Source organism: Thunnus albacares, chromosome 7 (assembly GCF_914725855.1).
Source record: "Thunnus albacares chromosome 7, fThuAlb1.1, whole genome shotgun sequence".
Lineage (NCBI taxonomy): Eukaryota > Metazoa > Chordata > Actinopteri > Scombriformes > Scombridae > Thunnus > Thunnus albacares.
In genome coordinates, this window is record NC_058112.1 from 5,609,477 (window position 1) to 5,622,078 (window position 12,602).

At 38.5% G+C, this 12,602-nt stretch overlaps 1 protein-coding gene across 1 annotated transcript; it reads right to left on the minus strand.

Moving 5' to 3' along the window:
• Window positions 1-823: 823 nt before the first annotated feature.
• Window positions 824-10,976, minus strand: LOC122986160 (probable E3 ubiquitin-protein ligase HERC4). The gene is made up of 23 exons (XM_044357284.1): window positions 10,621-10,976; window positions 10,349-10,469; window positions 10,082-10,158; window positions 9,344-9,565; window positions 8,985-9,076; window positions 8,503-8,633; window positions 7,679-7,803; window positions 7,491-7,567; window positions 7,254-7,375; window positions 7,062-7,121; window positions 6,866-6,971; window positions 6,556-6,751; window positions 5,887-6,035; window positions 5,662-5,778; window positions 5,369-5,464; window positions 4,519-4,674; window positions 4,273-4,413; window positions 3,893-4,062; window positions 3,684-3,747; window positions 3,497-3,567; window positions 3,161-3,344; window positions 2,513-2,615; window positions 824-2,083 (listed from the first exon to the last, which is right to left on the minus strand). Exons 1-23 carry the CDS (start codon window positions 10,805-10,807, stop codon window positions 1,866-1,868), a joined length of 2,985 nt encoding a protein of 994 aa, XP_044213219.1. The 5' UTR covers window positions 10,808-10,976; the 3' UTR covers window positions 824-1,865.
• Window positions 10,977-12,602: the final 1,626 nt, after the last annotated feature.

Here is a 12,602-nt window from a genome sequence, read left to right on the forward strand (position 1 = left end):
TCTGATCTGAAATATGAGTGGACAATGCAAACAATAAACGAAACAACCTTAGCAACCACGGCTAAGGAATGGACGGCTGTGTTTGGGCAACTCATCAGCAAGGTAGCAAAAACCACAAACTAAGTGTTCAGAGCAGTTGAAGCCCTGACTTTTGACTTGCAGGGAGCATTTCTACATATGTTACTTTGACCGTGTTTAATGTAGACATCCAACATTATAACAGTCTATAAATAACAGAAAACCACAAAAAGTATATGTCCCCTTTAAAGAGACTATTCTCATATTCATATATATTCTTGTGAAAAAACAAAAGGTATGTTTACATTCAGTGTTTCTCACCAAAAATGTGTGTCCTCGAGGTCTAACAAACATGTTCGATGGAGAACGTGTCATCCACTAATCAGAGGGTTGGTGGTTTGATTCCCGACTCCTCCTGTCTGCATGTGTGTGTGTGTGTGTGTGTGTGTGTGTGTGTGAATTTGAGTGTGAATGAGCAACAGAAACACTGTTAAAGACTTTAGATGAAAGCATTTACATAAATGTCATAAATGTTTGCCATTTCACTTCTCATAAAACATTTGCAAAACTGCTTTTTTCTAATATGTTAATGTTGATTTGTTTACATCCATGTGTTAATAGCTTTTCTTCACTGCCTTTTGTTGGCACACTGCTTTGTTTCTTGGTGTGTTACCACGACCAACTGTTAATCAGTGGAACAGTGTGAATATGCATATGCGCCCCCGTGCGCATACACAATACAAACAGAACATGGACCCACTCGTAAAACATTGCTTCATAGCACTACTAATGGTCACAAACTTAACATTTTATTTAATGTAGTTTCTTCTATTATATACAGTAGTGTACAGACATGTAGTGTGAAGTAAATCTGTCTACGTTCATTTTACCAACCAGACATGCTTTCACACTGCATACATTATATTACAATAGCATGATATTGACAATAGCAACATCAAGCAGACAAAGCTCAGTGGGCTTTAGTAAAATGAAACTAGCAAATGACAGATGGAAAAAGTATTTTCTATTGTCAGAAAATAGTCAATTTTATTTATATAACACCAAATCACAACAGAAGTCATTATCTTATTATCATTATCGTATTGCTGCAACAATTTCAAATGACATATTTTACATGTGACATATCTAATTTTAAACTAAGCCTTTTGTCTCAAGAACATTGTTACATTAAATACAAACAAAATATGCAATACAATCATGGTAAAACAATGGCACCCAGGAGGAATGGGGTGCAATATAACTTAAACAAAGTTAGAACATTCCTCAAGAAGGCACCTGATTAAGACATACAGTAACCATAATAATGCAGCGTTTTGTCCAACTCCATTTACCCCTTTTCATAGACCCATATAATACAATTCAACACAACCACAAACATAAACTGTAAACTCAAAAATTACCATTGCATTAGAATAAGTAAAGTGTTCCTAATAAGCTGGAAAATATACTATTATATATATACTATATATACTATTTCTGTTTAATGCAACTTGACCAATGAATAATCACAAAAATGAACCTTGTCCCTGAGAATATGTAAAACTCATGACATATGCATAAATAACTTCAGTTAAATTATAGCAAATTATATTTTCAAAACAACAACAAAAAAATCACATAGAAAAGTGCTTTCAGTTTAAGGGGGAATGACTCCAAATGTTCTTTGGTCACCCTTTTAAAGGTGCACTTGTAAAATATAAGTCATATGCATTCAGTACAGTGAGCTTTTTTTAAGCTGAGTTAGTGCAGGAAAGATGATTAAATTCAAGCCCACCCCAGCACAGATATAGTACACGCTCCTGTCCAGCAGCTGATGATCTGTGCCATCACTCTGAGAATCCTCTCTTTGTTACCACAGCCTCTGTCAGCTTGTCTCGCATGATCTCCTTGGTTGAGTATAAGGGCAGATCCAGAATAGAGTGACATGTGAGTGACTGAGGGAAGAGCTGATCGCTGGAGCTGCCCTGGACTTGCTTAACTCGAATTCTCATCCGTATCTGGTCCATTCCAAGAAAAGGAGCCCTCCTAAAACCAGTCAGGAACCCTGAAGAACACCCGTGAAGTCAGAGATATGGAAATGCCTCAATCATTTATACAACTAATACAAATATTCATTAATGGTACTTACTTCAATTATGGACTTATTGAACTTAACTAGACTAAAATATCTGTGTTAAGGTATTTACACGACTGCAGCAATTGTTTTGTTATAATCTCACTACAATGAAATTGTTAGTGTGTATGGAAGCTTAAATAATCAGACCGAAACTTTGCCATAGTTTCTATTTTGTATTCAGTGAGTTCACTTGACTAACTATAAAGCAGTATGATATTTGTTGTGAGATTACTGTTAAAATGTGCCTTTGAAAAAATTGAATAATTTAAGACATACAGTGTGTGGTTGCAAAATGGTTCTTTGTTTGGTTAAAAGCTTCCACAATGAAAAGCTGACAATTTTAGGTACAATACTTACAAAGGAAATCTTTCCTCTGGTCTTCAGTCAGTTCATCAAAAACCTCCCAAAACATCAGTATGTTGGGGTGGCCGCCATGATAATCCCACTCATAAACTGTGTTCTAATTAAATTTAAAAAAGAAGGTTACAATGTTTGACATGGTAAAATCAAGCACATGAAACCTGCAGTGCAGAACTTAAATTAAATAAATTAACAAATTAACCTTTGCCAAACGAGTTCACACAATGCTGATTAAGCCTATCACCAGCAGACCAATCTCTCTGTATTTCACAGTATACAGAGTTTTTAATCTGGTTTCGGCTTTGACATTCCTGTGCTGGCCGGATGAATGCATACTGCACATACTCTATGGGCAGAGCATCCACACTAGTTTCACTATCAAATTCTGATAGTAAAACGAGTCATTTCACAGGAGTTATGTGATGTTCAAAACAATCTATCCACTGTTTTACAGCCACAACAGTAGCAACGGAGCAGGCTACGGCAGAGCCTGTGACGTAAGCACTTGTTGACGGTGTTTTTGTAATTACTCTTACTGCCAGAAGAGGGAGACAAAAGTCCTGCATTGCAGCTTTAAGATATGTAAAATCAGTTGCGTGTTGCAGAGCACATTTGAATAGGAGGAGCTCTTGTTATGGACTGTACCTGTTTCAGCTTTGCCCAGTCATAGACGTCTTGGCCCACCAGCATGCCCTGCAACTCATTTGGCTTGAACAGCTTCACCATATGTCGGTCACACACCTGGAAGAAGCCTCGCCTGAACTCCTGAAACACACCCTCCACTGACGTGTTGAAGGCATGATTCACGAAGGCATCCACAAACTCCTTCCTGTTTAGAAAGTTAAAGTTTTAACTGAACAAACATTTCTCTGAGACAGAACTGCTCTGAATGCAGGTCACATACACAATTTAGCTTTTTATTTTTTTATTTATTATATTAATATATACATATTCATTATTACAATATTTTTAAAGTCTTACTTATTGTGACCTGTCACTGGCTTTTTAGGATTTTGGGGATCAAGGTCAACCTGTGCCCCATCCCAGACAATCTGTTAATCAACAATGAAAGAGAAGAGGTTAGTGATATCACTGCAAAGCCTTTGGAATACTGTAAGAAAGATACATAAGACAGGTTATCTTCCATCTTTCAGAGTGAAACACCAACCAAAAACTCCATGTAAAGGTCTTCTAGGACATCGTCTTCATAGTCTAAGACGTGCTGCAGACTCCTTAAAACAGAATAAAACAAAAAACTGACTTATATTGAAAGACTGTTATCCACTGTACAGTATTTACAATATATTATGACATTTCAGGCATCACTATATAAAACCACAAAATTGTATTATAAAAGTAAGAAGAATTTCCACATACTTTCCAACTATTGGGCTGAACTCTAACATATCCTCCAGTGAAGGCTCTACATCGAGCAGCTTCTTGAACAGAGCCAGTGGGAAGGGTAAGTGTATGATACTTTTGTTGTACAAGGCCAACCCACACAGAACCCCAAACAGGAAGAAGTTTGTCTTGTCCTCCTCTGTTGCCTGTTATTGAACATAGCGGACACAATAAATAAAACAGCTGGAATTCACTTGAATTCATGTTGATGATTTTAATGGTTCCTCAACACTGAATCAGCAAAACTAAAACTGGATATTGTTCTAGTATTGCTTATCATCATCACCAGGAAATCCATTATATACACTGAAGCCTTAGACCACATTTTACTTCTGTATGAGGATCGAAACTCTTACTTTGGAGGGGAACCATGCCAGTGTTTTGGAGTCATTGAACATGAACATCCCAGATTTACTTGACACCAAGTTATAAAACAAGTGATGAAACAAGTCTCTTTTGTAGACATCTGTGACGTTTGGGTCCTCATCAAAATAGACCTGTTATAAATAAAATGCTTCATGTTAGAGAGAAGCTTACGTAAGAGTCACTAAATAAAATCATTTGACCGTGCTTTAATCATCAGGTAAAAACAAACTATTTACCACGAGTGGCTTCTTGAGGGCACTGGGATGAGCAGCAGCCAGTTGTTTGAAAGTGCCTTCCAAAAGTGACGCACGCTTCAGCTTCAGTTCAAAGTAGGGAGGATTTGCCTGAGCAACCAATCCAAGGATCGTCCAAACCACCTGCTGGTGTTCCATCTATAATACCAATTAAAATGCAGTTTCTAAAAAATCAATTGCCTTGCACTTCTATTGTAGATACATCATTGTGCTGCAACACATTTTTATGCATTAATTGTTTTTTCAACCACTTGGGGCCAGCACAACAAGCTTTAAATATAATGCTGAGATATTATCACCTTATGAAGTTGTTAGGATGTAAGTAAGCCTTTGCCTATTTACACGTCCAGCAGATACAGAACAACATTAACATTCATTTGGAGTCATGTTGAAAATCCATTATTTCCTTTCCTTTAGCTCTGATTCTCTGATTCTCCTCCAACTCATGAGGGAAAGATCTGTCTATTTAGCTGCTAAATGCTCCACTATGTTGTCGCTAGCTTTGTCTGTCTTTCATTTGGTGCTGGGCAGGATGGTTTTTTTTTAGCTTTTTCACAGAAAATTGCTGCCTACAGGAGCTAGAGATGGGGTTGATGAGAGCAGTGAGAGTGAGTGTTAATATATACAAATATTGATTAGTGCAGCTTTAAAATGAATTAAATAATGTGTTTTATCAAACCTGTTTTATCCATCAGGTTTGAAATGTTGCCATTTTGTTGCCGTTACAGGAAACAAACTATACATATAAGTAGATTTATTTGAGACTTCTTGATGAACGTGGGAATTGTTTGCATGGATTAGTTTTGACAAGGAACAGTTCAAAAATAGTTACCTGAGTCCAATCGGCATCAATGTCGAAAGCTATTATCTTTGATTTCAGATCCATCACGAATGGGAAGTTACAAAGGATCAGTGGCTGATTCACATACTGAAAAAAAGATCAGTAATTTACTTTACCAAACTGTATTTTTGATGAGCATGCATCTTTTTTTTTTTCTTACAAAATTCAGGGTTTTTCGCACAAATGAACACAATATGAAAAGTGACAGAAACATTGAGAGAGAGAGATGAGGGAATGACCTGATTGGGTTCAAACTATTTTTTATCAATGTTATTTTATCTTACCTTGTTTTTTGACAGTGAACGCCAAAGCTTCACATCCTCTTGAAGAAATGCTTCGTTAATCTCCAAACAAAAAGTTTTATCTGGGATCCTCTGACAACCTGCAGTCCTGTTGTTGGCCTTTAAAACATGTATATTAAGGTCTTGTTTGTTAGTGAAACATACAAACCAGAAACAAAACAGAAAGATTTTTTGTGTTTAGTTTGAAGTCAGACAAATGATACTAACATTGTACATGTATTGGAGGACCAGTAGCAGGTTTTTGACTCCAGAGTTGGAAGGAGCAGCATCAAAGGACAGGATCACTGAGAGGGTCTGCCTCCACACTTCGACATATTTAATCACAGTGGAGGGTGACTGTGAGCACCACCAGTCCACTGCAGAAGACAACAAAAACATTTGTAAACATTAATGTCAGTGTGATTTTCATAACTTACTTATCATGTATATGGCTTCTGGAGTGTGCCACTGTAGTCTCAGATTATAATCATTGAATACATTGATGAATATAAAACCTGTGACATTTTTTTGACAGCAAAAGGGATCATTAAATGTGATTTCAGTTGGACTTTAAAACTAGCCACACGTTGACCTCAACCACTACTTACACATTGATACATCAGTGTTAGCAATCTAATAATATGTCAGTCACAGAGGCCATTTTTCTGCCTGTTACTAAGAACATTTTGTTGACAGTAATTCTTCACTTCAACTTTAGTAGGATTTAGAATGAGGGACTTGTAACAGAGTACTTTTAGATTGTGGTATTGGTAATTTTACTTTAATGATCCGAGTACTTCTTCCACCATTGCTGCACTTGGGTCTGCTAAATGAAGAAGATTCGATGTCAAGTTTTTTGTGGACACACAAGATCACACAGAGTGCAAGTGACAGTACCTATGACCTGGCGGTTGTCAGCAGACAGTCGTACTATGGCAGCAGCAAGTGCCTCAGCGAGGTTTGTGCTGTGTTGCTGGTTGTGTTTTTGGATCACATGCAGAAGCTCAATGAGAAGCAGATAGATCCTCAGCCCCTCCACTCCCACTGGGTTCTCATCAAGGGAAGGAATCAACTGTGTGATAGCGGCCTCAACCTGTTGAGAAAAATAACAATATAATAACTGGGTGGAGTGAACTGAAAGGTTTTGTCTGCATTGTTAATTTCTGATCAGATACTGAACATACATAGACACGTTTTAGTCACATACCCGAGCCCAAACATCATCCTGCTCTACCAGTTGCTGGAAAGCAAGTTGTGCAACTGACAAGTTCAAGCCGGAGTGCTTTTGTGAGGTCTGGAAATGCTTATCATTGCTAATAAGACAAGGATGACAAAAAAGTACGTGTAAATGTAATAATTCACCAGATATAAAAAAGTGATGATCATATGCAGACGGTGTTTACCTTCGGTCAAGGAAGCTTTGATTCAAACAGGATGCAGAGGAAAACGTCCTTTTGATTTCCCTGTGAGGGTTTGATATAGTCAGTCAATAAGACTGTCAGAATAGTGCAGTTTCATCATAACAGTTAAAACATCAGCTATTCAACAAACCAATCATATATTGAGAAAAATAACTTCTACTGCATTATACTTACTGCTTTATCTTCTTCCATGACTTTGAATTGTGTTCAGAGGTCCATTTGTCAATCATAGCATCAAGACAGTGCTGTGTTACGTTGTTCATAGTGTCACTGTTTGACCCCTCATGAACTTCCTGCTGAAGAAACAAGTTGAGTTATTGAAAAAGTGACTTAACACATATAAATCATCAGTGTAACCTTATTGTTACACTTTCCACCATCATGGTGTAATGTATGTATGATTACTGGTACCTCATTAAAAGAGCATGTTGCAAATGAACAGTTTCCTCCTGCGTAGATGTTCAGAATTTGAGGAACCTCAGTGGCATCTGGAATAACGATAGAGTAAAAATGTAATCTATCATTGAAGTAAGTGAACTTCATTCTTACTATTCAGTTTGGTGATTGTATTATAGGTACGATAACACAGATGAAGTTACCCTGTGGCAGTTGAACAGGCAGCGGCACAGATGGATGACTCTCCTCTCCATGTCCCAGCTGCCCTTGCTCTCCACAACCAAAGGAGTAGACTCTCTTGGAGTCTGTCATCACTAATGTGTGATGTCTGATTGAGAAGACAATACACAACAAAGACATAAAGATGCATTTTTAGAGGTTCTGCAGCTTCTAAGCCTTCTCCAATATTTCAGTGAGTACATTTACAAGTCAGGATTTACCTGCAGACATCCCTGTTGTTTTAAAAGACAATTATATTTTGTTCTCTCATATTAATTATTTGTCAGTGAAATTCTGAGTCAAATCTTGTATATTACAAGGTACAATGTGAAATAATCTCTCTACTGTTGATGATCAACAGAAGGAAGGTGAACAGCAACAGCCTGAGAATATGAGCCAGCAGCTGAAAGTTGTACTCAAATATTTTACTTCCTGTCTCCTCTCAGCTCCTGTGATGTTCTCAGTGACGTCTTTCAAAAAGTTTATAGTCTGACATTGAGTAGCATTCTCATGCAGCTCTGAAAACTTTGTTTTGCTTTCTCCAGAGTCACCATGATTGTTTTCTGTGTCATTTGAGACTGAGCCTGAGAGGCCTGTAAACTGATTTAAAACACACACACACACACACACACACATATATATATATATATATATATATATATATATATATATATATATATATATATATGTACAGAGTCATAAATGGAGGATGTTTAAAAATTCAAATTATCCTGGAATTGCATCAGCAATGAGCCGAACTGGCTCAGCATGACTGTATTAGAGTAAAAAGTGTATAATTGTTACGTACTGTCCACATGCAATCTTGATGACCTTTGCCCCCCAGAGCTCTGCAACAAGCCGAGGACGTAGCTCATCACTGAATGAGTTGTGCCCAAGCTGTCCATACTGACCGGAGCCAAATGTAAACACTACACCATCCTGAGGAAGCAAACAGACAACCATAGTTTAAAGTCCTGCAGGAACTTACATATTACAAATAAGCATAAAAGACGTAAAAGACATAAAAGAAGTAAAACAATTAAAAATACTGTTAAAATCTAGCAGATACACAACAGAGCTGTCTTATGTAAAAAATGATCAGTTTTGCATTTTTTTTTGCTAATACAGAATTGCTCCTGATACAATCCAGCCATGCCTGTTGAATTTGACTGTCATTGATTTGGAGATTCATTTGGAGATTGAGTTAAATCTGTTTGCCCTCATAGTTTTTTGCAGCAGTAAAATCTAGTACTGTAGGTTACAGTGTTGGAAAGCTTTTTTTTAACTCACCTTTGTTAAAATGACAGTGTGATCCTTTCCACAGGAAATGTGAATAGTTTTCTTCATGTTCAGGTGATGAACAAGGGTTGGTGTGTGTCTGTCTATAGTAAAGATATCAAAATTCAGATTTGCATATCAAAGACACAATATATATTTTATATATTACATACATATAAATGTATCATGACATCATATTTTAGTGCTCATAAAACATACCTTTGAATATACATAAAAAACAGGATAAATAAACATATAACTCATACTTAAGTCTATATTTCAATGTTACACTAACAATTATGTAATAAAACAATGCAAATATACAAAGTACCGATCACTGCATTAAGAAAATTCATGTTTTGATTCAGTACCTGTAGTGTCTCCCAGTCCGAGCTGTCCACAGTTGTTTCTGCCCCAGCTGAACACACCTCCAGAGACAGAGAGGGCGAAGCTCTGCTCCCCCCCTGCAGCGATCTGGACCAGGGGGATCGCTGACAGAGATCGGAGGTGTTGGGGTGAATTGGCACCGAGCTCCCTCTTTCCCAGACCCAGCTGGCCGCTGGAGTTCTGGCCCCATGTATACACCTGACCATCTGTGGGGACATCACCATGACTGTAAGCAGCTTTCTCCAATTCTTTCCTGACATGTTTGTCTTTTGCAAACTACTGTCTAATCACTGTATTTTTTAGTGCTATATTAACATATTTTATTAGCATCACTATTATCGTGGACTTTGCCTTCGTCTCAGTCAATACTGAACTCTGAGTCAACTTTGTGTCAACATTGGCTGAGGTGTTTTTTCTCCATCTGGTCAACTTTGTATACTTCCTTCCAAACAATTAATAAAATTGTTTACAATATGTAGCTGTGGGATACAAACTTATATATATCAACAGAATATTAGGCAACACTACAAGAAAAATACAAAATTAATATTTTCTGATATAAGCACAGCTTCCTTGATCTGATTTTAGTTTTTTGACTATGACTGTCATGTTTAGGGATATTTCAGCGTTTTCAGTGTTTTGTCTGGACTCCAGGAACAGTAGCTGCTATGGGAGTAATATGGAGGTAGCTTGTACATTCGCAGCAGTAAACTTTACTGTACCTTTGGTCAGGGCGACTGAATGCTGGCTCCCACAAGCAACCTGAGATACTGGGATGTTAAACAGAGCTTTCGGGGTCCTGAGAGAACAGAAACCAGCAGAAATGAACACCTTGGTCTTTACTTATGAGAAATGACTACAATTTTTTTTTTTTTTAAATGAACCAAGTCACATTTAAAAACTCTCTCAATTTTTGCACTCAGCAGGAGCAAAATGATACAGCTAAACAAAGTTGGCTCATTGGCTGACTTCAAACTGCTTCTTCTTACCTGGGAGTGGGAGAAGTGTGAACTGAGTCCACACAGAGAACTCTGCCTGTTTTAGTCAGCAGTGTGACTGTATCATCACCACAACTCACAGCCTGAATCTTCTCCTTGGATTTCACAAACTCTGGAAGCAGACAAGCCACAGACACACAGCAGGTGTTCATGGATCAATGAAGCAACAAAGAACACGTCTTATTACCTGAGTTTTGTAAGTAAAAGTTAACGTTTATGTTACATGTTGAATACAGACAGACACAGAAGAGAAAGATGCTCACTCTGTTTTCCTCTCACTCTTCTTCCATCGTTGCTCTCGTTGATGCGAATGATGAACGCGGTTCCATTTCTCTTGACAAAAGCGAGAACACTGTCACCTGCTGACAGATCCGTGATGTGAACACCGGCTGCATCGGGGCCGTCTTTCAACCGAAAGCCCTCCTGACTGTCCTCTCCCCACGAAAACATGCTGCTGAAGTGACTCCGCAGGACTCACAGCTGACTTATATGACGCAGCGCTGTCAGGCAGAAACGAAACTTGATTGGTCAACGGAGCAAAGTCTGTTGCGAAGAATGGAAAACAAAACTTAACTAAACACACACGCACGCACACACACACACACACACACACACACACACACACACACACACACACATACACACATGAAGTCACGAAAACAACACACCCAGTGGGTCACACTGACACACGGATGCAGCAGGTCGTTTATTATCTTGGTGGTGAAAAGAAAAACGAAAGTGAAAGTTTACAGAAATAAATAACTGTAGAAATACAGAAATAGCCTAAATAAAAGTTAATATACGGAAATGTAGAAAAATGAAATGTGGATTTATTTTCCTCTGTTTATCCCTCACAACTTTATACAATGGAGGTTATAAATATGATCAGTGCTACTCTACCTTTACAGGAGATTATGTTCTCCAACCTATAACATAACACAAGTTTATTATTAAAGCTGGTATTAACTGATTTTTTGGCCATTTGGGGGGAAACACAACACTGACTGTCACCGTCTTTTAAAAGGACAGGTTCACAATTTTTCAAGTGTGTCTTAAAACAACAGTCAGGTGCCCAAATGAACACTGAAAGAGGTTTGTAGTGATGGGGGCTAATATCAAATTGTGCAAAAATGCACTTAAAAGTTGATGTGAAGCTTATATGAGGCTTCAGCAGTCTGAGTTAGTCATATCAAGTGGATATCTGACACATTTACAGTCTTTTTTGCATCAAATTCCCTCTTTGTGTTTCCTCACACAGTGTTTCCCTGTTGAGCTGCAGTGGAAGTATAATAACAAAAAGAGGGACTTTGGCACTAAGAAGACTGTAACATTGAAAGACGACTGAAGCTTCATTTCACTAACAAAGACCATGCTGTTTGAACAGTATAAAAATAGTTTTATTTGGATTGTTGAGAGGGTCCAGGATTGGATGAGGATAGTGTATGGTGGGTTGGATGGGGGTCGAGGAGAGGGATGAAGGGGGTTGATGGCATGGGAACGACCAGGGACCAAATGGAATCACAAAGAGGCTGGAGCGTCTAGGAACCCGGGGGTCGCGACTCAGGGTGGGAGACATGTCTCAAGCTTTCTGCTTCGTCATCCCCCTGTGGTTCCTAGAATAGGACAAGAAGAATTACTAATGTGGAAGTATTAACCCTAACCTGCATGTCTTTGATGGTGGGAGGAAACTGGAGTACCTGGCGGAAACCCACGCGAACACAAGGAGAACATGCAAACCTCACACAGAAAGGACCTGAGACGGCCTGTGTTTGAACCCAGGACCTTCTTGCTGTGAGGTATAAGTGCTAACCACTGTGAGCCACCGTGACACCCATTGGGAGGGGAGAGAGGAGAAAAATGGGGTTTGAGGGGGAGGGCCTTGAGAACTGAGACGAATGGAAGAGAAAGGGGTTAGACATGCTTGTATAGGTATGCACGAATGATTGAATTGGTGAGGCACAGGTGATTTAATTTAAAAAGGAGGAAAAAGAATTCCATGTGGATGTGGTGGTGAAGGAGATATCTCGTTGGTACTGCTGGATCTAGTCGTGGGTGGTATGTTGCAGAGGAACGTGGATCACGGAGCACGGACAGGAGGTAAGCGTTTGCGATGCAAGCGTGTCATAGGTTGCGTGAGAACTACTATCATTCGTTTGGAGTTGTGTTTCTGTCCACCTGGTGAATGTAAGGTCTAGATTCACTCTCTTTTAGCTCTGTTTTTGTCTCTATCATCTCCTGAGGGAAA

Bases quoted from the DNA above. Each gene is read 5' to 3' on its own strand.
- LOC122986160 (XM_044357284.1), bottom strand. From the start codon at position 10,807: ATGTTTTCGTGGGGAGAGGACAGTCAGGAGGGCTTTCGGTTGAAAGAC. The intron at 10,159-10,348 runs GTAAGAAGAAGC...CTGTTCTCTCAG, and splicing joins CACACTTCTCCCACTCCCAG to GACCCCGAAAGCTCTGTTTA. The intron at 4,063-4,272 runs GTAAGAGTTTCG...GTTCAATAACAG, and splicing joins TGGCATGGTTCCCCTCCAAA to GCAACAGAGGAGGACAAGAC.